Source organism: Maylandia zebra, linkage group LG15 (assembly GCF_041146795.1).
Source record: "Maylandia zebra isolate NMK-2024a linkage group LG15, Mzebra_GT3a, whole genome shotgun sequence".
Lineage (NCBI taxonomy): Eukaryota > Metazoa > Chordata > Actinopteri > Cichliformes > Cichlidae > Maylandia > Maylandia zebra.
The window spans coordinates 34488363-34514455 of record NC_135181.1 but is presented as its reverse complement, the minus strand read 5'-3'; the positions used below and the strand labels follow the sequence as shown (position 1 = coordinate 34514455).

Sequence of the window (26093 nt, the reverse complement as noted above, 5' to 3'; positions counted from 1 at the left end):
CACACATTTTTATAGCTCAACGACTATCAGTTCTGAAGTTGCTGATTTTCTTCCTCACGCTGTAGTAAAATGAACATTTTAGGACTTGTTTACTCTTTGCTGTACAAAAGATTACATTTGATGATGTCACTTTTTAGGTTGGTAGAATATGCTTTTATATTTGTCAGTTTTCTGATGGCATGTTGGCTAATAAGTAACCGCTCGTTCTAGAAAGTCATCAGCAGATTAGTGTATAGTTAATATAATGGATCCCTATATTAGATTGCAAGTGTGACATCCGTCAACCTGATAAGCAATGAAAAAGCTCACCAGGCTGACTGATGTGTGTCAAAGTCTTCAAAATGGAAAATTATTGGCGCCGCTAGCTGACCGGTTGTGATTTTCCACAACAACCAGACATAAAAGGGATTTTTTTTCTTTAACAAACTGTTAAAATACTTATGCATAACCTTTAGAGGTTAGTGCATGACACTGACCTAAAGCACTCTAGTCCTAAAAAGGGTTTATTTTTAGTTGGCAGTTTTCATGATCTGTTACATATAAATGTCCTTTTTGCTGTTACCCAAACCAGGGCATATGAATAATCAGGGACAGCTATAAAAGAGACCGTACAGTTCAGACAAGAGTAAGTGTGGCAAAGAATCTACAAAGGTGAACTGAGGGCTTCAAGGAGAAAACAAATTGGATTGAATTTCCTTCTTAATGCTTGAGATGAGACTTGATGCATATTGCATAGCTTTTATTAGGTCCTCTATCATTCTGTCAGTTGTGAATTATCTGTATTCATATTTGACCTTTGCTGTCCTTGGATTTATTCCATAAAGTACTCATCTCTGCTTTTTCGCATACAGAATTACCCCATAAAACAGGAAACTGCAGATTTGAATTTGGATTATAAACAGTTTAAACTGAATTGCTCCGAGAGGAGTTTTTTAGCAAATTTTATAGCAGTCGGCAGCCGCAGTATCTCCCTGGAATACATCTGTTTTACAGCATATTTTCTGAAGTTTAAATGTATAGAAACACAATATAAAGGCATAAAGGCCTGTACTTTTTCTACTCGGTTAATTGTGATCTGGTTTTTCCCAAAACATAACTTGTCGATCTTGTCAACATATTCTGGAGAAACTAACATTTATGGCATTTTGTGGATAAGAATGTGGGCAAAGATGCACTTTTGGTAGCAATTACTGGGTTAAATGAAAAGAGAAAAATGAAAACCTGAATTAATAACCGTGCTTCTGCAGGATCTGGAGAGACGAAATGTGGAGCTGGAGGATCGCGTTCAAAGCTCAGAAAAAACCCTGGCCTCCAACCGGGAGGAGCAGGCGCACGCGGAGGTCGAGGTACGACGGATCATTGACGTTCTGGACATCAAAATCGGTGACCTGAACAACCTGAGAGAGAGTCTGGCAAAACTGGTCAGCAAGTAGCCACAGCAGGAGCTGGGGTGCATCTCCACAGTCTCGTTCCCTCCAGTTTAACTGATCTAACAGCAGAGACGGGATCAGAGCAACATGGAGGCAAACACACTATAGTTGAACTTTCTTTGTTTTTCACCATCAGTCCAGCATTGGAAACCTCTTAAAGGTGCTATGTGCAGAGCAAACCACCTGTGCTGTTTGCCATTCACACCATTCATATAAAAGTCCTGTTGCTGGTGCCATAAAAATGAGCACTTTTCAGACTTTTTTATCTCCTCATTCAGACATGAGTCAGATTTACATTATAGCTTCCCTCAGACGCACCCACAAAGTGATGCAATCTTTGCAATACATGGAGCATTGGAGAGTTTTAGTGACTTAAACACACTCTGCCAATGCTGAAACATTACTGAGTAAAAAGAGATCTTGTACTGAGCCTCCTGCATCGCCCTCCACATTGCATTCCTCAGATTACCTCGCGTCTTGGCGAGCCCTGTCCTCTTTTTCCCTCTGCTATGCTAAAGTGATCTGTAAATGTTACTCGGTCCACCCTAGTAGGATTGCAGTCGCAACATAGAAAAGTTACTGCAGTGTTCATTTGGATGTAAACCGATGCATTCAAATGCCGTGCGGTAAATGGAAAGAAGTGCATGTCCGAAAGTGGATTTTGTCAAAGTCTGACCTTGTGATTTTCAGTAGTAAAGAAGAGAGGTGAAGCATTTCATCCTAATGGTACATAACACCCTGAGTTGATTACCGTAGAATTTTGCAAAGGCCGATATTGAAGGAAGATTTTTACCTGACAGGGAAAGTAGGAAGTCTGAAACCCTCGAACCATGAAACTGCAGCGCTGTAAGAGCAAGGGTTTCATCAACCTTGGGAGAGCTGTGAAATCAAATATAATCTGCTTTTATATTTTATAGCTACATTAAACATAAACAACTTTTCATAAACCTCCATATTTGGGTCATAGAAACAAAGTGGCTTTCCATAAATGCTTATTTCAGTGCAGTTTTGGCAGAAGCGTTTTCGCTTTTTTCAGTTCTTAAATGTACGTATTTGTCATGTCTGCTTTTAAAAAGTGACGATCCTCTGCTGATACTGTGGAGATGCACCCGGTAAAAGTGTGAGCTGTGTAAGAGCTTCTGGAAGCAAAGGCCCTGAATAAACTCTGCTCCAGTTCACCATCATCAGCCTAGACTGGTCTGACACCAGCCCGAACATCTACAAACTCAGAGATGCAACAACCTGCTCCCATTCTGTCTCCTCCATCGCCAGCGTACAACTGTTTTTGTTCATGTTTTATAAGGACTGCTCTTTCTCACCACTTACTCTATTATTTATGTTCATCGATGAGTTACTCGCAGTTAGGATGGAGAAAACGGCCACAAATGTTGCAAAATTCAAGCTGCAGGAACTGAGTTTGTTATGGAGAGTAATATCAGCAGCTCTGGTCTGTACACGTGCCGTTTTCCCACCCGGACACTGAGATTGCACTTCACAACATGTGTGCCAAGTTTTATTTTGTTTACATTTGTCCGTGTTCACAAAGTTATATAACAATTCTGCTTAATGTACTTTTTCCTTGTTGCTTAACACTATCAGTTACCATAATAGTAATAACCCTAGAGAGAGGCTCGGTGGAGCTGCAGAGTAGATCACTACAAGAGCCCTGCATGAGCTCTGCAGAAGCCCCATACCTGCCAAGAAATGTGAAGCTGTGTGTGTGTGTTTACTAATACTGGTTCAAAACCATTGATGTGAGGACATTTGGAACGACCCCAACAACTTTAAAGGGTACTTTAAAGGGACAGTTACCCCCAAAATGTACATGTTTTTGCTCTGGTGAGGGTGACGATTAGAAGCATCTATGCATTCTCTTGAACATAATGACCACAAACACAAACAATGCATTTGAAATCAAAGAAATAGCAGAACGTTTGACCCTGGTACTTTGGTGTGAGCAGGTTTGTGTAGGAGTTAGTTTCTTTCTGCCCAACTGCACTCACCAACCAAACGAAGATTGCAGCTAGTCAAGTTTACAACAGAGCTGAGGAGGCTGCTGTTAACGTTTACATGCTGTCACACTGTTATGAGTAGAAACTTCTCATTACAGGTAGATCCAGTGATACAGCTGATAGGCTTGGTTAAGTAGAAAGAATATAAATCTTACATCAATCTGCTCACAAGGTAAAACTGCCTTTTAGTTCCGTTATATTAACTAGCACATGCCTGTGCTGTAGGATTGTTTGCTGTGTTACAGGTGTGTAAAGTCTAAAATCAGGTCAGTTTAAAAGCCTGTCGCTAGTTGATTGCCAGGCAATCTATACTATATCATAAACAACTGAAACTTTTTGGATATAAATCAGATGCTATTGTTATGAAATAATAAGATTTGATGCTTTTATAAGGTGTTAAATGCTAAAAACAAACAAAAACAGGTTGTTTTAATCCATTACTAGGTGGCTGTCATGTGATATGGATAAGAACCTTCCTAGGATGTACCTGTGTGCCAACTTTAGGTGCTCAAGTACTGGTCGTGTAGGAGGAGCTGGAGGAAACAAATTTTGCATATGATAATAAAATCTGTGTATTATAGTAAGATGAGAAAGTAGATATGTCTACAGCTGAGGTCAAATAGATTTAGATGGATAAATAAAACTATTGATGTATCTTATTTTGAGGTGAAATGTCCCTTAAGGCTTTGCTAAGCACGAGTGTCCTCACATAAATGGTGAAACATGCGAGGATGTGTGCGTGTAACCTCGGACCGCTCCAGTTAAAAGCACAACTGCATAAGTTTTAGTAAATTGGTACTTAATTGACTTGTCTGTCAGTGCTGTATGAGAATTTCTGATGCACAATATCTATCGATCTTTGCTTCTTGCCCTGTAATGAGTTATTGATTCCTTCGTATGACAGTAATAGTCTAGGTACAAATAAGGTGCAGGTCTTTGCAGCTGGTGATGCAGTGACTGCCAGAATCGTAACATGTCAAATTGTGAAATGTGTTAATGTAATAAACTACAATATAATGTAATAGCATCCCGTTATTACCCCCTCTTACTTTCCTTGTTAGTGTTATAGCATGTTCAGCTGCCAGTGTGTATGATATACTGATTTAGGATTCTCTTAAGTTTTAGTGCAGATAATCAAAAGAATTGCTGCAGCAGTTCTAATTCTGAATGTACTAAATATGTTAATAATGACACATTTCTGCATTATATTGCTATTATCACATTAACACTTGGTATAAAGATTGATATTTCATCACTTTGACAAGTTACAAAAGGTCTGGGGGTTTCTAACATCAGCTGCTACATGCAACAATTAACAAATTAGCAATAAAAAAAATTCTAGCTTAATTGCCTGTTAATAGTTGATACACGCATTTTTTGTCATCGCTCCACCAGATTATGCGAATTTGCTACCAGCCTTTAGTAAGCATGAAGAAAACAGGCTAGCAGCTCCTCTCAATAAGCTCCACATGAATGACATCAGAAACACTTCAAACGGCCTTATTCCTGTTTGAGTGCTGCACAATGATACTGTGTTAACACAGGCGTAGTTCTTGTGTGCTGCGAGATTAAATACTTTTTCCTTTTAGAATAAGGATAATTAAGCATTTCACAACACGTGATTATGATACAAAATATAATCAGTGGTCTTAAAACAGACTAATGTGCAGTATTATTGTGTAGCTACATAACATGAAAGGAGTAATCCAACTCATATTTCAGGACCTGTTGAGTTAAATTGCACTTCTGTCTCCTTTTAGAGATTTGGTGTTTTATTATCATCATCATCTGTGGCTGCAATGATAAACCACGTTTTACTACTGCACTTTATGGTTCTGTTCAAATATGCCTGTCCTGAAGAGTTAATAATACACTTTGATACCCCTTATTGTAAAGTCTCACGATACATTTTGTGAAATGCAGATCACCAGATGTTTGAAGGATATATTTTTGAACTTGAGTGTGGATCCCTCAGAAAATACGGTGGAATAAGGACTTTTTAAAAAACCGTCTGTTGCCCGCTCTGAGAGATCGCAGTACCAAAGATGTCCAACAGAAGCCACAACTGGAATCGACAAACAGCCAATTTATGAGTGACACTGATCTTCATCTCATGTCAGCTTTTACCCATCATTCATTGCTTTCTGACACATTTAACCTTTCAGTATGACTAAATACCTCAGAATAGTTTAGTTCAGGTTAGTCTCATTGAAGTGTTGTGAAGTACAAGGTACGAAAACTGAATCTGAGGAGAGCAGGTGCTTGTATGGGATTTGTATATAAATGTTTTAAACATTAAAACTGTCATGCAAAGTCACTGCTGTGGTTCTTGTGTGATGAAAACCCCCCAAAAACCTGGTGTTAATCCTCACATTTCCACTTTTTTTATTTATGAAATAGTTCAAGTTCACTATTCCCTTCATGTTGCTTGGGTTAGAACAGTAATCAGTGAGAAAGCTTGTATTTAATCATCAGCCAGATAAAACCTGCACACTAACTTCTAAATCACTACACCAGCTGCGTATTTTGTTGCCCAACATTGATGTCAATTGACACCTTTTGTTGTAAACTACACAAAATTATCATCATCTAGTTTTGGAACAGATCTTAAGTTTAATCCTAAACCAGATCCAAGAAGCAGATTTCATGAGTATCCCAGGACTTAATTGGAAGCTCTTGTTAAATCCCAATAGTCAATTACACCAGCTTCACCTTACTGCAGTTAATCTGGTTACTTTTTCCTGGCTGTTAATTTAGCCAGCACAGCCTTATGGTCACTTTTCAAGTGAATTTAACAAACACACACCTTTACATGTTCATTAAATAACACAAATCAGACAAGCAGCAGTTTTTTTTCTACATTTATTTTAACACAAAATAGCACAAAGTGCCAATTTAGTTGTAAATGTTTACTTCAGCTTCTTCTTGGGACGAAGGTTGTTGGTGTGTCCGCACTTCTTCTTGCGGCAGTTGACAGCACGGGGGTGCAGACGGGCATAGCACCTGCAAAACAAAAAGGTCAGCGTACCAATTTAAAAACATTCAGGGTTTAGAAATAAAAAAGATCCTGAGAAAACCCACTTCAGCCAAAAACTAAGGTCAGCTGTTCCCAACTGCCATTTCAGGTGACACTAAAGCACTGTGCAACCAAACCAAAGTAATTCTATCTACCTGATTATTTCTCAATTCAAATATATACAAAGACCTCCAAATGTAGTTTATAAGGTCCTCTACCAACACTGAATTATATATTTAAAATGTATATCAACAGAAATAAGAGCAGGCCTGAGGATAATCAAATTTTCATACTTAGGACTGGACTTACTTGCGGCAGATCATCTTGTCGCAGTTGTATTTCTGGGCCAGTTGCCTGAGTGAGGGCTCAATGATGCCACCACGCAGACGCAGAACCAGATGGAGAGTAGACTCTGGTGAACAGTAAATACATCATGTTAATGTCAAATTTATATTTAAACAGAAAGCCTACTCTACCAGGAAAACTGATGCACACCTTGGTTATTTAAAAGTCAATCAAAAATCATTTAACACAGAAATAATGACACCATACCATAGCTACATATCCAAAATGGTGTTATATACAAACTACTGGCAACTGCAGCAAAGCGCATTTGTGATATAAAACAAATTTAATGAGTACTTTCTCATAACGCTTATATAATAGGCAGCTTGTCTACTGTGTGCTACTGCCAATTTCAGAAACAACACAGCCGTTACTAGAGGTGGGAATCACCATACATCCCACGATACGATATTATCACAATACTTAACTCACGATACAATATTATTGCAATTTTTTAAAATATTTTGCGATATTCAGATTCTGTACATAAAGGTTAACTTTATCAATATTCATTTTATCTAATATCAAAGTCTCGCACTCAGTCTTTCTCTCATTTCAGTCAGTTTTATTGTTGACAAAGTGAACGGTTTGTATTACAGTCTAGTCCAACTTAACTGAATGCAACCATCTGGTACAATTATAGCTATTCTGAACTATGCAATTTATGAAAACTATGCAGCCCATTCAGCAACTGAAGAATTTGAAAGTAAATTAAAACAAAATATAATTTTACATTAAATAAAAAAGTTTTAAACTTAATTAAAATAAAACATGTCTTAAATTAAAATAAGTAAACTGACATGTTTATTGCTGCCAAAAAAGGTTAAACACATTTGGACAGTGAAGTAATGTCAGGATTCTTGCTCAGAAAAAGGAGCTGATCAACATGCTCTGAAGTCAGGGCATGTTCCAGTCCACAAAAACTTTTTTTGTAACAAAATATCGATTTCTGCTGTCCCTGTATCGATACATTATTAGCAAACAAAATATCACGATACTACACAGTATCGATTTTTCCCCCCACCCCTAGCCGTTACCTTTTTGGATGTTGTAGTCGGACAGTGTGCGGCCATCCTCCAGCTGTTTGCCAGCAAAGATCAGACGCTGCTGATCAGGGGGAATTCCTGTAAACACAACACTAGTCAACCAATCTGCACTTTAACATGAACATTAACTACAACAGAATCTAAAGCTAAATCACTTCACAGGTTGCTCCAAACAAGTCCATCTATGTCACCTTTGTGGTCTAATGTGTGATTTTGAGTGCAAACCTATTTCAACTTGTACCCTAAACCATAACAGTCTTAAAGGCAAAGAACCCACGTTTCTAATTCAAAACCACAGCCACTAGAGTTCTGGACACTAAATATCTACCAATTCGCAGTTTCATGTATTAAAATGTAGAGTCTGGCACACTCGAATTGTCCCTTTTTAAGGTGTAGACCAATTACATCTTGAGCAGCCAAATATTTTTCAAGAAGTCACAAACGTCACTTTAGACGAGTTAGCTCACCTTCCTTGTCCTGGATCTTTGCCTTGACATTTTCAATAGTGTCACTGGGCTCCACCTCAAGGGTGATGGTCTTCCCCGTCAACGTCTTCACGAAGATCTGCATGTTTGCAGGCTGTTCACAGAAAAATGACGTTAGCTTTACTTTTAGCCGTGTAGCTACTTAGCTCGCTGACTGATCACAGTAAAAACCGAATCGCCTGCGAGATGAATAAAAAAGCTAGATCATAAAAGATTTCGGAACTTTTATCCTAATAAATAAAGTCTTTTCATCATTTTGCCGACTGTCGGCGCTTTTGGTAAGTTAGCATTACATTAGCAAGCGCTAGCAGAAGAGGCTCGTTGCAGGCCTTGCCACATGCTTATCGTCAGCGCGGAATTTAATCACAATTATGTCAATTTTATTCGTTGAAACTAATGTAAGACTACATCAAACATACATGCTGTCATTAAAGGATGAAAGCGATATTGTTTTACTCAACTTCAAACATTTATTATAATCTTAAAAACGTTAAATATTGCTGAACAAAACGTTCTACCCACCCGGCCGCTAGCTGAGCCTCAACGAAAAGAGAGCGGAAGAGGCTGACGCTGAAATACGTCACTTCCTAATTTGCTGTCTCTTTGAGAATAAAATGTGATTTGAAGTCAAAGTGTTTACATTTTTAAAACTTTATTTTTTCATTATGAAAACATCTTAGATATTTCCCCTTTCATTTAGCTGTAATAATCAGATCTGTACACCACGGAGGCTTATAAACAGACAACTGGAGCGAGCAGTGTAATTCGCTCTGACACTTCATACAAATCAGTTAATTAAATAATACCGGCATAAAATAAGCGAATATAACGATTGACAGAGTGCCGACTCTCATTGTGAATTATATGAGCCTGTGAAGATTCAGAGTGGTCAAAAATGAACTTTGACGGACACCTGCTGTTGAAGAACTGGAAGTGACTGCGATCACCGACAACCCGTATGAATGAAACAAAAAGAGGCTGCTTTTTCAAATGTATGCATTTCCATATCTAACTTGAATTTTGTGTCTTATCAAAGCTTTTTAAATATATTCTGTATTTTAATTGAGCTCTCGTTATTTAAAATGCTCCCTAAAGCCTATGTTCCACTGTAATGTTGAAATGATCATGCTGTATTGCAAAAGGACATTTTAGGTAATCTACAGCTGTGAAAAATAAACTTTTTAGCTTATTTTGTGACAAAGACGGATTATTTTGTTTTATATTTTAATCATTTCAAAACATAGACCATGCCCATATTTTTAAAATGAGTTAAGTGCCAAATGCATTTTTATTATCTATGATTATGTATTATGGTACCAATAGACAAGACTTTATAGAATTAACGCCACCTTGAAAAGGCAAAGAGGAGTCTACTGTGTCCTCAGCAAGGCATTTTTCTGTTTTGGAAAATTCTCATACCTAAAATAACACAGACATTTTACATATCCTTATTATGGAAATACATCTTCCTGCTGAATAATTTTGTGTCCACTCCACTCACTGTCTTCGACAGGTAACAGGACACCACAGTATTTATTTTTCTCTCTGCAGGAGCAGCAAGCAGCAGTATCAACATTACCATGTTCCACAGCACAGACGTTTCTCTGGTGAAGCATTGCAGCATTTTCTTTACCTGCTTCAGAATCATATTTATGCTAAACAAGCAATTTACAGTAACTCAAGTAGGACAGTTGTGGTATTAAGTATGACTGTCTTGTTGGAGAAAACACTGATTTCAGCCCGTCGAATGGGGAAAGAGCTGCTCCCATCGACCAACATCCCATTTTTGTACAGAAACGTTCCAGATGCATACTCAACCTGTTTCCAAGAGGACTTCCAGCATTTTAATTTAAGGTAGAGCCATGTCATCACCCTGTCCCAGCCCAGGGGCATGCCAAGGACTTGGGGTACACTGAGTACTTCACAGAGACAGCGGTGTCCTACCAGCATCACTCATTGCCACAGATTCTCCTGATCCCACGTGCCATGCATAAAACTAACTTCAAGATGGAAACAGACTCTCGGATAGCTGAATACCTCACCACGCATGCCCAGAATTTCCAGGCTCATTCCTTACAACTCCCTCAGAGACCCATCCGACCAACATTCGCCACCATTAGGATCCAGCATGTGGAAAAGCTTCTGGAAAGCACCATCCGAGTGAGCTTCATTCCACACTCTGGCTCTCCTTTTGTTAAAGCTACAGTTAAACATCTAGCTTAGTAAAATATACACAATTAAAATAGAATCAGATTAATTGTTTTGGATTTTCTGGTAAAATTGAAAAATCCACATTAGATAATGGACTCCTTGCTAAAGTGACATTTGACTGACATGAATATTAATCAGATCTGGGTGTTTACACTCAAGAAGAAGGTAAACCTTTTCAAAATGCCGTCCTTTCAATGTCATCACCTTGTAACAAATAACACGTATGGGACCTCTTGTGATTGTGAGCACTCATCTATGAATCCAGGAGAATGTAATGTTTAACAAAATCATTAATTTCTCTGTAGAAGACAGAGTCCCACAAATAAAGGGGACGTGTGTGATCACAGCTTTGTCTCCGAGTACAACAACACCTTTCAGGGAACTTGGAGCAGGGCTGCTCAATCAGTGAAACGGGTAATAAAGTGGGTGCAGCATCTCTTACGTCATGAGACATCGCAATGATAGCTTTATATTCTGATAACGACGTGGCAGGGATGATAATCTGAACTGCTTGATATAAACTGTTCTAGTAGGACAAATATTTACTCTGATAGAAATTTCCATGAAAAAATTGAAATTCTCAAAATTCTCACAACTGAACTTTTCAACCTTATACCTGATTTAGGTCACATAAAAGTCGTAATTAATTAACAATAAAATTAGCAATAAATTAACAATAAAATAATATAAAGGTAAAATAACCTAACACTGACTACAGCTTTTCAACTACATGCAATAAATGTATTACCCACAGGTTTCTCATACATTTGCACCCAATGCCATAACTGCAGGTCATGATTAATAACTGAATTTAGTGTCTTCCCTGTAAATCCTCATCTGCTCCAGGGAACCCATTTTCTCAGGTCTATTGTCAGCTGTGTGCATAGTCTGACCTTGAGTGTCAACTTAAAGTAGATGTGCAGAAGTGAAAAGAGTATTGACCTTTTCATGAAGTTTTCCAGGACATGGGTGTTATCAGCACACAAATCATAACGGTGGCTGTTGTTTTGTTTCCCTCCAGCACACCTCTTCAGTGCCTTTGGGTTTGATCGTGTCAAGATTGTGGAAAGACAGACGACCCACGCTACATCATTCAGTCAGCCCGGTGTCTGCAGGTCTGCAACCTTTCTGCTTCACTGGAAAACCCCTTCCACATGATCGGCTGTATACACAAAGATGTCAAATAGTAGAAGCAATTAATGCCATAGTGCCTGGTGCCTCTCTTTATAGCTCTTTTTTGATGCAGTAGTCCTGCTTGAGATTTAAGATGTACAGTAACATTTACATCCAGTTGATTCAAAGGTAATTTTAAAATGATGCAAAATACGAAAATTATTACTAGTTTCTGGGCTCCCCACTACACAAATAATAAATGAATTATCTATGTTTTTGATACAGGCAGCCTGTGGTGAAAGAGCAAGCACAACACTGCTTCAACCGACTCCTGGTCCTCCACAGCTAGGGAGGACTTTTGTTACCACAACCTGGGTTAGAATATTCTTCCATGCCCACACAGGCTTTTTTTCCCTAGTATTCATTCTTGGTAACTAATAATTCACAACACCGGAATTATTAAATCAAGCTAAGCAAAAGTTCATGGCCCTTGGATACCAAGAAAGAGGCTGGCATCCAAAGGCTATGCTCATTGTTACACGAACTCTTTGTCTAATTTGAGGAGACATGACTCAGCAGGAACACTTTTACTTGATGATGGTCTGCATTCATCTGCTATACTCAGTGTTTAAATGTTAATATTTGACTACAAGTTTAAAACCAGATTATCTTTTTGAGTTTTTTTTGTATATTATGTTTCCAATCTTTCTGTCTTAGTAAAAAGTCTAAAAAAAATAAAATTAGAGTGAGGTCATGGATTACAGTTTGATGCAGGTTTTCACCTGAATGATCTGTAGGTTGACTGTGCGACTAAAAGTTTCTTTTAAAATCAAAAGTATTATGATACGATATTAGGATAAAAATGCAAGGCTATTATATTATTCTGTCTTCATTTATCTGCCTGGATTCGTCTGTTTTGTTTATTTCCCAGAAGCTCCAGTTGTTAGGATTCAAAAGCACAAAATGTTAGTTCTCTACACAAGGGATGGATGAGAGGATGTCAGTCCCCACCAACAAAATCTCCTTCTCTGATGTAAGATAGCATACCTCCTGCTTAGTTTTGTATTTTAAACATTCACTAACAGATAAAGAATGGTTGTTTTTCACTTCAGGTTAACTTGCCTCATAGAGCCTGGACTTACATTTGATGATGATGTATTTTGCTATGTTAAGCTTGATGTAATGATCCTCCTGTGTTATATCTGATGCTACTACTATTTTTTCTTTTTCTTTTCTTTTTCTTTCTTGCTCAAAGAGATATGTGAATATATTAAACATTTTCATTGTGTCTGACAGAACAAGGGTTGGGCCTCAGCACCACCAAGTACGACTACCTTCTTTTAAAGACGAACAGGAAAACTCTGCATCGGTCAATCAACACGGTGCAAAAATTAATTTCTCCCCTTTATTGTGTGAAGGAGCCAGGATTGTGATATCTGCTCCCAAATTAGTAAAAATAATATTAGTGGCAAGACTACTGCACTAATTATATACATTCTATTTCCTTCCATTTTTGTCTTATCCTGTGAATCATTAAATAATATTGATTATTCTGTTTATTGATCTTTGTTGTTTAAATAGAGCAACATCAGGTTTCCACTGGTCCAGCAGCATTTCAGAACCACCAGCAGTGAGGACTACGCAATCAAACCCTTGAACCTGCATCACACAGGCTGCAGTCACGTCTCTCATTAGGCGTCATGTGACTGAGAATAGCATTTTTTGTTAACAAAGAGTGTTAAAGAGAATATGTGATTATTACTGATATTGTTATTGTTTTTTCTTTAAAGGCTTCTAAAAATGAATAAATCCATGTTTTAAAATTTCACGTAACTGTTTTCATGTAGCAGTGTGAATGATTAAAAAGGTCAAACACAGGTACTACGTTTTCTGCAAGCTTCTACAAAAAAACAAACATGTACTGTTGTTCAAATGTATCCTCGTGTTAATCTTTTGCCATGATCCTCGAGTTCTTTAAAAATTACAAATCTGTTAAGTTCAGGTGTTTTTTTGTTTTTTGTTTTTCAGAGAACTGCAGAAGAATTCCCATGAACTTGCTGGCCTGATCATAATAAATAAATGTTTACCCAGGCTAGCACTGTGTGAAATGTTGAGTCAGTGTACAAGTGCGGCTTTAGCAGTTAGATGGCTTAAACATAAACCTTTAGCCTCATCTGCAATATCTTGCAGAGTTAAAGCGGCCTCGAACCCAACTGTCCTGCTTCCACCCTGTTTACACTGTCAACGCTGACTGCCAAGAAGAAGGTTACTGTGTGTTTTGGAGAAATATTCTCATCCCCTCCTTCAAGCATGACTGACCACAAAACTCCATAAAAACAATCCATGTTGTAGCACTACACAGCCTTGACACAGAGAAGCAGGCCCTGATGATAAAATAGTAATAATAGTAATAATAAGAAGCCTGCAATGGAAGCAAGTAGGGGTAAACAAACTGACGCTATAGAGTTCATCAACCTTAAAGGCAACAGTCCAGTTACGGGCTGGAAAGTTAGCAGGCCAGCCAGGGAGACAGAGCAATATCAGATTAAACTCCAGAATGACCAGATTAGAAAATATCAGCACTTAAAGTAAATGGAAATGATTAATAATTAAGCTTTCAAGACATAGAAGTTTAATATTAACGAGTGCTTATAAAGGACAACTATGATTTCACTGATTTATCTGAACTGCTGTAGACATGTAAGCCCAATACATGAAAATAATGAATATACAGCATATTGCGCTGATACAACATTAGACAGAAAATGCTGAAAAGGATGTTTTTATTTTTTACATTTGATTTGATTTATTAATAATCACATTTTTATCATTAATTGACGAAACTCTACAAACACAAAAAAACCGAGTGAGTAATATGATCATATCACAACTTAATCAAGTTTAGACCAACATGTGAGCAGATCTTTCAGCTGGGGCACATGACTGAGATGCAAACAAGAAAACACTTTTCATTGCCCTTGTTCTCCTCCTTTTTAAACGCCTGACATGCGTCCAGGCACGTCTGCCTCACAACTGTCACAGAGAGGCTTTTACATTTCAAGTTTAATACACACTTTTTGGTATTTATAATGCAAATAGAAAAACTACTAAGAGAACTAAGCGTTGATAGTTCAAATGAAAAATACACACGGCCTTCAAAATAAAAGCCTGCAGTCAACCCTTCTCTATCCTTAACCTAAACCTTGTTTATATACAGACATAAACACGGGTGAAGTATGCTACAAACTGTGTAAATACAGCGGGGAAAAATCACCTTGTTAACTGATGTACAGCGAGCACACTCCACGCGGTGCTTCCTCCTCCTCCTCCTCCTCCTCAGCGGCAAAGTGGGCGGGCATGTGCGAGCATGTACTCTTCTTCATTGGAGTACAGCACGGAGCTGTCTTGTATCTGGGCGTTGAAACCTGCCCCCGTTCATAAAGCCCGGGCTCCCATTTAACATTCACTGAGTCAGAGAGAACGCGCAGTTGAGCACGTCGACCCTCGCGAGGACCTCTACGTCTCTTATCTTCCGTCGGTGAGTTAGTAGGAGCCTTTTAAACGTCACTTCAGCGGTCGCAGCTGTTTTAATAAGACGCAGTTCCTGTTCTTAACTCTAACCTGCTCTTCTGGACGCTTATAAATTTGAAACGTAGCAGCCGCATAATGGAAACAATATTAGGCTGAACTTGTCTTGATCCAAATGCATTACGATAAACAGAAAACATGTGTTGGTTGTTACTACAGTATTATAGCACGACAAAGCAGATGTGGCTTTGGTGTATATAGGGAAATGTTTTTGTAATATTGCTGACTGAATTTAAATGCATCGTGGCCAAACAGGTAACTAAAACCATCCAAGTAACCATTAGGCCTGATTTGTGTTTAAAGAGCAGAAACACTGGAGCGTTTTATTATTATGAAGTATGTTTGTAAACCGAAACAGCCCGCATAATAGTTGCTATCTTGGCCGACACCCTAATTAAGACCACCCAAACCCCACCCTACAAATAACTCTGAAAGAAAAACTGCAGTACTGTATGTTCGATTCGAGTTTTATTTAATGCATTGTACACGTTTAAATTCAGCCTTTAAACATGGCAGGTAGGACATCATGCATAATTTCATTGTGTCATGGTTCCCTAGTGTTTACAGAAGCTTTAGAAGCATCCATGTCTCCAGCTGACACGCTACAGTATATATACTCTGCCTGACTGTTTCTATTTGCAGTAGACCTATATTTTTTACAGCACCCAAAAAACAGTTTTGCACACTTTTGCATCATTACTGTGGCAACCTATTCAACCTTGGTGAACAGTGTGTGCACATTATGTGCTGTTCTTCTGTCCTCGCATGTAGAAATGGCACTGAGCTCCATAAAGTCCTTCACCCTAGAGCTGGATGGTCCGGCTGATGCGGCGTTCATTGGAGGGGAGGTGGTGTCTGGCCAGGTGGTCCTGGAGCTGCGCAGGGCCACCAGAGTACACTCCATGAAGGTGCTGGGACGAGGAGTAGCCACAGCACACTGGCTGGAAAACCGTGGCATGAACTCCGTCTATAATGACTACACCTCTAAAGTCACCTATTTTAGGAAGAGACAGCATCTGATCAGAGGTTAGTATTAAAGATTGCAGATAATATTACTGACAGTGGTTAATGTTCACTCTGACTGTAAAATATCCCCAGGTGAATTTCCACAGTCTTTTTTTTCAAGGTTCTGTTGAGACACAAACACACTATTAGGCTCACACATAATGCAAAAGTTGCAAGTGAGAAGTAGATTTTTTGCCATTCTTCTTTATATTTAACAAAACAAACAACTGAGTGAGCAAATGAGTTAATTTTTGATGCACTCGATGCAGTGACAGTAGTGGTGAACACACAAACTATTAATTGCGACTGCTGGAAAGGGCAGGACAGCACTTTTAAAGACACTTGTATTATTTGTGTTGAACCTGATGCCATTCTCATACTCTTTTTCTACTTCTTCTGTCCCATAATGTAGCTGTGTAGTCTTATTGTCAATAAAGTTTCTGCAGTTTGCGGCTCTGTTGCTAAATATAAACGTAACAACTGTATTTCAGTGTATGTTGCACCTGGTGGATGAAAAGTGTTCTCTCTGTGCCGAATAATGTGGTGTTAAACTGCTGATCTGTTGTTTGTGTGCCAGCTGGTCAACACTGCATCTTGTAGTCGATGCAGTTTGCAAACTGGAGCCACCTGGGCCAAATGTGTTGCGCGGAAACCTGCGTGAGCGACCAGATATATCTGCCAGATAGCATAATCTTTGACATTAAACACAAACCCATTAGTGTAAAGTCCAAACATATGCAGTTGGTTCACTGGGTATGACGTTGTACTGGACGTGGTACTGTAACGTGTTGAATTCTCTGAGCACGGACAGCATCGAGAAGCAGAGAGCACAGGCCATCGTAGCTATGTAAATAAACACAGTGGTTAATGTTTCATAGGATGCTGTGTTTGACTCCATATTTTGGGCAGATAAGTAGATGCCAGTAGTTTTAGATTCCAGCGGCTGCAGTGCAGTTGAATTGAAATTGCAATTCCAGACAGTGCATCATTATCTGCTGCAACAGTTGCGCCTTCTGCTCTGTGGTTAAAGGTGCACTTAGCATGCTTTTTACATTCATATTAATTCTACAGCCTACATTTAATCCTAAATCATATATATCACTGTCTACTTTAGACCTGATGCCTTTCCTTACACAACGCAAGAGATTTGTTTTTACCACTACACTATGGAGGCACCTCAGTCATATATGTCACTAAAAGAACAGGTTTCCAATTGAACTCATTGCAGTTTTCCTCATCTCATTCATCAATTTTGGAAGAACACTTTTTATTTTATTGTTGATTTATTTACAATTAGCCAAACAGGAGAGTTATCTGTGGTTATTTCATCATGTTGAACTTCTAAATCCCACCATACTTATTACATGAAATGAAGTGTGCTATTTAAAGCAATTTAACTGTCAAATCCTCACAAAACTATGTGAAATCACATAGTTTTGTGAGGATTTGACAATTTTTGGTCCTAATGATCATTGTAGCAGTGAAGCCTAAAAAAACTGTTTAGTGTGAATAAGGTGTAGAGCCATAGAACCTGTGTATGAAAGATGGACCTGGTGGTACAGCTTTAGCTTTGCTAATAGCCACAGAAAAGAAAAAAAAGTCTCATAAATGTTGTCACACAAATGCAGTTTTATTTTGTTTTTTAAAACTTTATTGCACGAGTTGTACGTGTATATTTTGCACTGGTGTGGTTTGTACAGAATAATGTTACACTGGCACAGACGCTGGGAGGTTTGTCCTGTAAATGACATTTGCAGGACCTCTCCAGGAAATAGCAGCGCTAATTATTTTTGCACAGCCTTAACCTTCTGATATGTGTCCTACATCTTCCCAAGAACAAAATCCTATTTCCTTTTTTAGATTTTATACATTTATTTATTTATTTATACCTGGTGAGTTTAGAACAGGAGTAAATATACATTTAATTAAAGCTGTGGGATGTTGTATGTGGTCTAAGCAGAAAAAAAGAGGAGGAGGTAGAAGACAGGAGAAAGAAAGGAAGGAAGAGGGGGGAACGAGTGGGGTGGAGGGGGGCTGTTTTTAAAAAATGCAGCCTACGTCACTATGGCAACAAGGAAACCAAGCCACGGCTCTCCTTGGCGCCGCCCTCTTTACCGTGCTGTCAGCTGCTGCTGTTCCCCATTCTTTTTGCAGTGTTCTTTAAGGCTCATTATTCTCCAGTTGTCTGTGAATTAACGCAGAACTTTATAGAACTGATATTTGCTGTGTCGTAATTTAGTTCGTATATTTGTTTAGTGAGCAGCTCCACACACAGAGGAGCCCCTTTGGTCCCCCTCCGAGAGTAATCATACAGAGTCATCTGCACAGTGGGGGTGATCTATCAGGCATGTGCAGAAAGCCACATGGCCTTCTGCATTAAAGCATGGAGCACTTTACAGCCGGCTTTGCTCCTGCTTACCAGCAGATGGCGTGCTGGCTTTGCTTTTACTCCAAATCGGAACTCCTTGCATGCAACTTGTTTGCTACAAGTTAAATTTGGGCTTGAGCTGATCGGTAAGTGGCAGTAGAGAGCTGACTCTTCGTCCCGGGAACAAAGACGTAAACAAGTTTGTTTTTCACAGAGCAGACCTGAATGAAGAGAACCTGCAAAAGTGGCGGATTAAAACCCCCACTTCTGCGCACAGATCACTCTGTTCGGACATTTTTGGAGCCGAATGTTAAATTTAAAGAAGTCTCTATTGATGACATAATTAAACTGTCGCAGAGCTTTTCTTTGCGTTTCATCTATGACTTTTCTTTATTTTCTTTAATAACTGCTGCTTGTGTTTGTACTGAATTGCAATAGTATGTTAAAAGAGACAGGGGAGAAGTGGAGTAAACAGCTTCGGTACCGACTGAAACTACCCTGAGCCTCCCAGGGTCTCTCCCAGACCGAGGCATACCCAGTAAGCCTGTTTTCTTCTAAGAACCTGTAACCATCAATCATCCCCAGGCCCCGTTTTCCCCTCTACCGCCTCCACACCCAGCCTGCGTGTTTGTTATGCTTCCTTCAGGCTTAGTTTGGAAATGTGGACGTTTTTGTGTGTGTGTGTGTGTGTGTGTGTGTGCCTGTGTGTGGGAGAATTGCTGCACCTTAACAGTCCGACAAAATGGAAAGTAATGCCGGGACTTTTTATTTGATAAGCAGGCCAGATGAGCGGCTGTTGTTTTCAGTTTCATTTTCATCATGATTACAGTCTCATGTTAATTCTGACATCATTTCGTAGGCCCTGCTGTGAGCACGTATCCCTGTGGTTTCATACCTGTTGCGTCCTCCTGGAGCAGGAGGTCAACTTGTAAACACGCAGAAAAAGAAAAGAGGTCAAATTAGACCAACAACAACCCCCTAAAACACGGACGCACCACTTGTTTCTCTTTTGCATTTGAAGTGGGTTTAGCCTGCTGTTTACCAGATGTGCTGTTTGAATCCTGGGAAGTTCAAGTTCTGTCCACTTTTTTGAAACCTGATAGGTTTTCTTGTTTACGTTGACGGAGTAAAGAAGCTGTCTCGACTATGTCTTATTTACAACAACAGCAGCAGTCTGAAGGGTCAGCGCCGAGGAGGAGTTCCTGAAGGCAGCATCGCCCAGCCTTCAACCCTCTCCTGAGGCCTTACATAACGATCCGTAGACTCCGCCCACTTTCTCAGCCTGCAAAAAGGCTGCCGTCCGAAAGTGAACATCATATCGAGCTTTCGAGCACACGAGAGTAGGCGGCAGCAACCTGGAGAGCCACTCTCAGCACCCTTTAAACACACTGCGAAGGAACAATAAAGGAATCTCTCACTTCTTTTCGTTTGAGAACAGAGAGGAGTCGCAAAACCTGCAAAAAATGATTTTCGACAAGCTGAAAAAGTTTGACATAGTCTTCGACTCTCCGGAGGTGGACTGTCCTCCTGTGTACAGCAGTGGGGATGTTGTGTCCGGGCGGGTGGTGCTGGAGCTGTCCGGGGAGAGTCGGGTAGACTCCCTGAAGCTTCACGCTGAGGGTTTTGCAAAAGTGCACTGGACCGAGTCCCGATCGGCGGGCTCCAGCACCGCGTACACCCAGAACTACGGCGACGAAGTGGAGTACCTGAACCGCAGAGAGGTGCTGCTGCAGGCAGGTCAGTCCAGTAAGTCTGTCAACTCAAGCAGCCAAAGTGTCCTCTCTGTGATCGAGCGGTCTAGACAACTGTGAAAACAGCTTATCTGTGTGGGGACAGATTGTCTGCAGACTTAAAATAGTGTGTTTCAGGTTGTTTGCGTAGATGGTGACTGGGATGAGTTAAAGTCTAACTGCCCCCACTTCTGTAGTTAACCTTAGATCGGAGACTTTGCATTGGTTACGAATGATTTATAAACTTGTAAACTAGAACAGCAACTCGTGTAAACGCTGGCAATGAAAAAGAAAACCATTCAGGTTCATTTCTTTTACTTCCTTGAAGAAGAATACGTGAGCATGTACATAAAGAACATAGAGCAGCAGCTGCTTCCTCACCCCCAAAACGTCTGTGGGGAAAAATAAAAGAAGTAAGACTGGCTTTTCCAAATTGAAAGCAAATCCAGACTTGTTTTTCCTTCTTTTCTGCATGCTGACTTTGCCTCAGGTTTCTGGCTTCATTCATTTGGACACAGAGCTGTTTTTGGTTTAAAGTACAGGCAGGAAATGGGCAGCCAAGGGCTTTGTCGATTTTTCTGTTGTTTTCCTGCCGAGTTTAGCCTCTATGCTCGGCTGCATGTTGTGTGAAAACCTGCAGCCAGCAATGAGAAAACACATCATGCAGCACATATCAGCTGAATCTGCTTTGGGGGATTTTGCTGATGAGCACGAGAAAGGCTTTCTTGTTGCAGCCTACTTGACCCGTGAAGTTGACATGTTGTTGGTGTTGTTTAAATGAAATCGGAGTATTCATCTAACAAAGGTTCACCAAAACCAAAACACCAGTCCCCGGATTTGTGCTGCAAGAGTGAAGAGAACCCAGGAGAGTTGAGACGAGCTGTGTGATATCGCTCGAGGAAAACATGTTCTCAGTCAGCACAATAGAGAAGGAACCGCCCCTCTGAGCAAGCAAAGCAACCATGTGATTGCAGAGAAACACAGGCTTACGGGACTGTTCCTATGAAACAAGCGTTATTCATGTAGAATACTTTTGTGTCTGTTGTGATGCATAATTTTAAAAGTGGGTATTTGCTGCCAAATAAATAAGCTTTCAGGTAATCAGAGCGCATTCTACTGTCAAGTTGAGGTTTATTTCCACAGTCAAGCAAAGCTGATGCAGGTTATATGAAGTATACATTATACATACCATTAAATCATCAAATAAAACAAAGTCTGCGCTACATGATCGTCTGCGCTGTAAAATTTCCTCCTACCACAGAGCGAGTCTCTGCGCCTCTGTTATAGAAATTGTTTTGGGAAATTAACAAAAAAATGAAAGAACAGGTGACTGACTTAGAATTTTTTCCCCCTCTTTCTTTCAGATAACGGTGAAGTGACAGTCCTACCTGCTGGCAAACACGAGTTTCCATTCAGCTTCCAGCTGCCAGAAGAAACTCTGGTCACCTCCTTCGAGGGAAAACATGGCAGCATCCGTTACTGGGTCAAAGTTAAGCTACACAGGCCGTGGGCCACAGTCAGGAAAATCAAGAAGGAATTTACAGTCATCGAGCCCATCGACATTAACACACCAGCCTTACTGGTAAGTGCCTCAGACTTCACCTTTAATCGCTGGGATCTATTTATTTATGCATTTTGAGGGTTTTATGGAATTTGCTCACTGGTTTTTATAATCTCCAGGCACCACAGGCGGGTACGAAGGATAAAATGGCACGGGCGTGGTACCGCAGCTTTGGGCAGGTGTCGGTAACTGCAAAGATTGACCGCAAAGGCTACACACCAGGTACGCACATTCTGCTTTTCCCATGTGCTCAAACTTTTGTAGTGTCTCATCTTTCTAAGCGTGCTTTTTCTCTCTCCACAGGCGAGGTGATACCGGTCTTTGCCGAGTTCGACAACTCTACCTCCAGATCTGTTGTCCCCAAAGCTTTTATCATTCAGACGCAGACGTTCATCGCCCGCGGCACCATGAAGCAGAAGCGCTCCGTCGTGGCCACGCTTTGCGGTGACATCGTCGGTGCCAAACGTCGGGAAACCTGGCACGGCCGCGCCATCAAAATCCCACCTGTAGGTCCGTCCATCCTGCAGTGCCGCATCATCAAAGTGGAGTACATGCTGAAGGTAAGCTGCCGGCCTAACATTGGCGCTGCTGCAGTTCTGAGTCCTCACTCAGTCCAGGTAGCATTATAAACTCTCTTTCCTCCCGTCAGGTTTGTGTTGATGTACCCGGAACATCCAAGCTGTGTCTCGAGCTGCCTCTGGTCATAGGCACCATACCCCTCCATCCCTTCGGCAGCCGAACATCCAGCGTCAGCAGCCAGTACAGCGTCAACCTGGAGTGGCTGCGCATGGCCATCCCCGAGCAGCCAGAGCGTAAGTGTCCCGTACTGCTTTATGGGAAGAAAAGGAAAAACTCCCCATATGGCAAACAAGTTTTTCTTTCTTTTTGCCAGTATTATTTTTAGAGCATGCCACTTTTTTCTTTGACAAGAAAGCCAAAATACTGCATGAGTCAGATGTACAAACAAAGGTTTTGGTTCCACAGAAACTCATGTTGGATCAGATCAGTGTTTGTTACTGCCAAAGGCGCTTAATGTTACGTGGGCTTTCAAAATGAAGTCATGAGTCAGCAGCTCGATGTTTGGACCTGTGCTGTTCCGTCGTGTCACGCGAGTGGACTCATCCTGCCTGTGTTTTTTCCCTGCAGCTCCTCCGGATTACAGCTCTGTGGTAACCGAGGAGGAGGCCGAGCAGCGCCACAACGCCGTGGCCTCACAACAGGCTGAAGACCTGAGCGGGATCCTGGAGCGACCCCTAATGGCTTTTGTCCAAGAGTTTCGCTTCAGACCTCCGCCAATGTACAGCGAGGTGAGTCACCATTGGCTGGAAGCGACTCCTGTTGTTTACTGCGATTGAGTGGCACATATAAAAGCTTACATATAAAGGCCTTTTATTCCCTGCTTACCAAAACCTTGAGATCTCAGCTGTGTTGTGTAACAATAGCTAAATGGAAACAAATCTGTGGGTGTAAGCAGAGTGTAGGTTGAGCATAATTGAAGAGTGTTTTATTCAAAGACTGGATTATCTGCTTGCCCAACCTTCATCTGATGCATTTTGATTTTCTTTTCTTTCCTGCAGATTGACCCCAACCCTCAGCCCATCAACATGAGACCTCGCTGCATGACATGTTGAACCAAGAGCCCTGCCTGAGCTTCAAGCAGCCTCATTAACGAAACAAATCAAGAGATTTGTCTTCTCCCGGATTATGTCTCTCTGATTAATAGCACTTGCTAACAGATTGACTGGAGCGCCAGGAGACGGAGCTCACAGGAACTGGATGTTAGTGGAGGAGGTGCCACTTTGTTTCCAGTCCAGTAAAGTGGATGCTTTCCTGTTCTGGCTGAAAGGAAAGCAACTTCTCTGCTTTGGTTCCTGTTCTTCCCAAGTGACTTTTGGTTCCCTGCGTGGTGAGCTACAAATACCTCCCAATCAACGATTCCCTAACGTGAAGATATCTATATATTTTTTTGTGTTTTCAAGGAATTTGGGACATTTTGGGAAGGGTTGAGATCACTTGATATTCACCAGGCGGAAAGTTGGAACTGAACCTGGCATTCAGATGTCTGAAAAAGGCGCTCTTGATAAGATGGCCGACTGTCATCTTTGAGTGGCGTAAAGAGAGAAGTGCAATTATTTCCCTCAGTTTCCAACTTTCCCTATGCCTGAGATTTTTAAAACACACATCACTATGCATTGTGTGCCTACGGTGATTTCTGTTACTCGAACGCATACTGTATCTGTAGGTGTGACGGTGGAGCAGAAAAGTCAGAAAAGAAGATGTAGACGTATTTTATGCATGCAGGTAACAATATGTAAAAGGGAAAAAAATATGTGTGCCTTAATTATCTGCAGTTGAAGTTTGCATGAGAGTTTCAGGGAGCTGTTCTCTCGGACAGAGCTGGATAGAGCTGAATGTATCCTGCAAGAACTTAGAACAAAAAAGAAGCAGTCAGCATGTATGTAGATGTATTCCAAGAGCCTTGTTGTGTTAACACAAGGCTCAAGGCACTGAAGTGTTAGATGGCTATGGTGTTATAATGCAGTGGTAATAAAATAGGGGGTTCCAGTTTGCTTATAAAACTGCACAAGGCTCGTAGATTAGCTCTCCCAGCTGCTAAACAAAAGGACAGGAGGAGTGGAGACCTCCGAGCTGTGTGGACTGAATCTTTCGGTGGGAGCCAGATGCCTCGGTGCTGTGGGTCAAGCCTTTAGGTGGAGATACCACTGAAACATAGGGACAAAGAACATTCCAAAAAAAAAAACCTTCTCAAGGATTATGTTTCTCCTCAACTTCCAAAAAAAAAGGAGTTTCAGAAGTCTTCAGGTTCAGCTGTGTGACAATGGCTGAAGTCGACGAATGTATTATTTTTTTATACAAGTGCAATTGTTGATTCACAGTATTGCCCAAATTTTTGTAATTGTTTTTTCTAATAAACAATTTTTGAACAGATGTTTGTCTTCAGTGTTTCCTTAATAGTTTAATTATTTATATAGCACATTTAATTACAACAGGAGCGTTGACCAAAGTGCTGTACAAGAATACAACATACATAATAAAACAACTTAGAGTATTAAAAGCAAACACCAAATATGAATTAACAAATAACTCTCATGCTGTATTAAAAGCCAATAAATAAAAATGCGTTTTAAGATAAGATTTAAAAAGGATTGACAGTGTGAGCCTGTCTGATGTGTAGGGGTAAATTATTCCACAGCTTAGGCGCTACGACTGCCTTGACTGGTACGTGTGCTAGGACGCCCGCTTTTTTTCTTCTTTCTTCTTCTTTTCAAGAAAATAATAGAGAGTCTCTGTTTAGCAATGTTGCGTGCCAGTGAATTGGAAAAGCATCTCCAACACCATGAGTCAAAGCTATATTACTGCCAAGGGCAGGGTTCAGTGGAGAAACAAGCTAGGCTCAGTGATTCAAATTGATAATTACAGACTGAAGTTCAGCCAGTGACATTTATTCTATTGCGCACTTATGCAATCGAACTTTTCTCGGTGCCTTTGGAGCTCCACAAAATAAAAATGGAGTCACACCACACTGCGGATTTCACTTTGTAATTTGTTTACAAATAATTAGTTCTTGCTTTATTTTTTTTGGTTTGTTTTTTCCACCACATAAACATGTAACACATTGGAGCGAACGAGCATAGCTATAATCATGGCTAAAAGCCAAATCAGAGGAAATTCTCAAGGGTTTCTTCTGCAAACAGCAATTAAGGACAGAGGGACGTCAGATGGGTGTGGATGCAGGATAGTAGTGCGGCTGAAAAGCTTCACACTTTTCAAATGAGTAGAATTAAAGTAAAACCATTTTCTAATCGCGAGTTTACCAAAACATCAGACCAACCTTACAAGTGGATGCAAAGATTACGTTCAGCACTAATCCTAATGAAAAAGCAGAAGATAAAGCAGTAGTTTAAACAAAAATACCCCTCTCATGTTTGCACCACATGCTCAAAGTCCAGACAGGCAGGATTCGTGACAGCAGCAATATTAATATAGTTGTGTGCACAGACAATGCTTGTTCTGTTTGAGCGAGCTTGTGTACACAGATATGTTTTGCTTGGACACCTGTCTTTAATTATATTTCACTCACTTAAATAAGAGTTGAGGCTGTAAGCATAACATGTATTTCAGCTCTCCCAATACGTCACCACACATGTTTGAAGGCCTAGAG

General features: G+C 40.3%; 3 protein-coding genes across 5 annotated transcripts in view; 2 read left to right on the top strand and 1 right to left on the bottom strand.

Annotated features, from left to right (window-relative positions):
• Window positions 1-5759, top strand: part of LOC101481103 (homer protein homolog 3) — a 53735-nt gene extending 47976 nt beyond the window's left edge. The window contains exon 11 of the mRNA XM_004564785.4: window positions 1248-5759. Within this exon, the coding sequence (XP_004564842.1) occupies window positions 1248-1433 (186 nt within the window). The 3' untranslated portion in view covers window positions 1434-5759. The remainder of the gene's footprint in view (window positions 1-1247) is intronic.
• A 528-nt stretch (window positions 5760-6287) lies between these two features.
• uba52 (ubiquitin A-52 residue ribosomal protein fusion product 1) lies at window positions 6288-8992 on the bottom strand. Its single transcript, XM_004564784.3, has 5 exons — window positions 8857-8992; window positions 8317-8428; window positions 7841-7927; window positions 6768-6870; window positions 6288-6445 (listed from the first exon to the last, which is right to left on the bottom strand). Exons 2-5 carry the CDS (start codon window positions 8417-8419, stop codon window positions 6352-6354), a joined length of 387 nt encoding a protein of 128 aa, XP_004564841.1. The 5' UTR covers window positions 8420-8428; window positions 8857-8992; the 3' UTR covers window positions 6288-6351.
• Window positions 8993-15093: 6101 nt separating this feature from the next.
• arrdc2 (arrestin domain containing 2) lies at window positions 15094-24859 on the top strand. 3 transcript variants are annotated; one of them, XM_004564783.5, is made up of 8 exons: window positions 15094-15196; window positions 16018-16272; window positions 21714-21931; window positions 22030-22132; window positions 22214-22470; window positions 22560-22722; window positions 23057-23217; window positions 23488-24859. In XM_004564783.5, the coding sequence occupies exons 2-8, from the start codon at window positions 16020-16022 to the stop codon at window positions 23539-23541; spliced, it is 1209 nt and encodes a 402-aa protein (XP_004564840.1). In that variant the 5' UTR covers window positions 15094-15196; window positions 16018-16019; the 3' UTR covers window positions 23542-24859. The 3 variants fall into 3 exon arrangements, with proteins under 3 accessions (XP_004564840.1, XP_004564839.1, XP_012778324.1); XM_004564782.6 differs by lacking the exons at window positions 15094-15196; window positions 16018-16272 and adding an exon at window positions 19923-20356; XM_012922870.5 differs by lacking the exons at window positions 15094-15196; window positions 16018-16272 and adding an exon at window positions 19923-20365.
• The last annotated feature ends 1234 nt before the right edge of the window (window positions 24860-26093 follow it).

Bases quoted from the DNA above. Each gene is read 5' to 3' on its own strand.
- uba52 (XM_004564784.3), bottom strand. From the start codon at position 8,419: ATGCAGATCTTCGTGAAGACGTTGACGGGGAAGACCATCACCCTTGAG. The intron at 7,928-8,316 runs GTGAGCTAACTC...TTGTGTTTACAG, and splicing joins AAAGATCCAGGACAAGGAAG to GAATTCCCCCTGATCAGCAG. The intron at 6,871-7,840 runs GTAACGGCTAGG...ACTGTTCACCAG, and splicing joins CGACTACAACATCCAAAAAG to AGTCTACTCTCCATCTGGTT.
- arrdc2 (XM_012922870.5), top strand. From the start codon at position 20,083: ATGATTTTCGACAAGCTGAAAAAGTTTGACATAGTCTTCGACTCTCCG. The intron at 21,932-22,029 runs GTAAGTGCCTCA...TATAATCTCCAG, and splicing joins TTAACACACCAGCCTTACTG to GCACCACAGGCGGGTACGAA. The intron at 22,133-22,213 runs GTACGCACATTC...CTCTCTCCACAG, and splicing joins CCGCAAAGGCTACACACCAG to GCGAGGTGATACCGGTCTTT.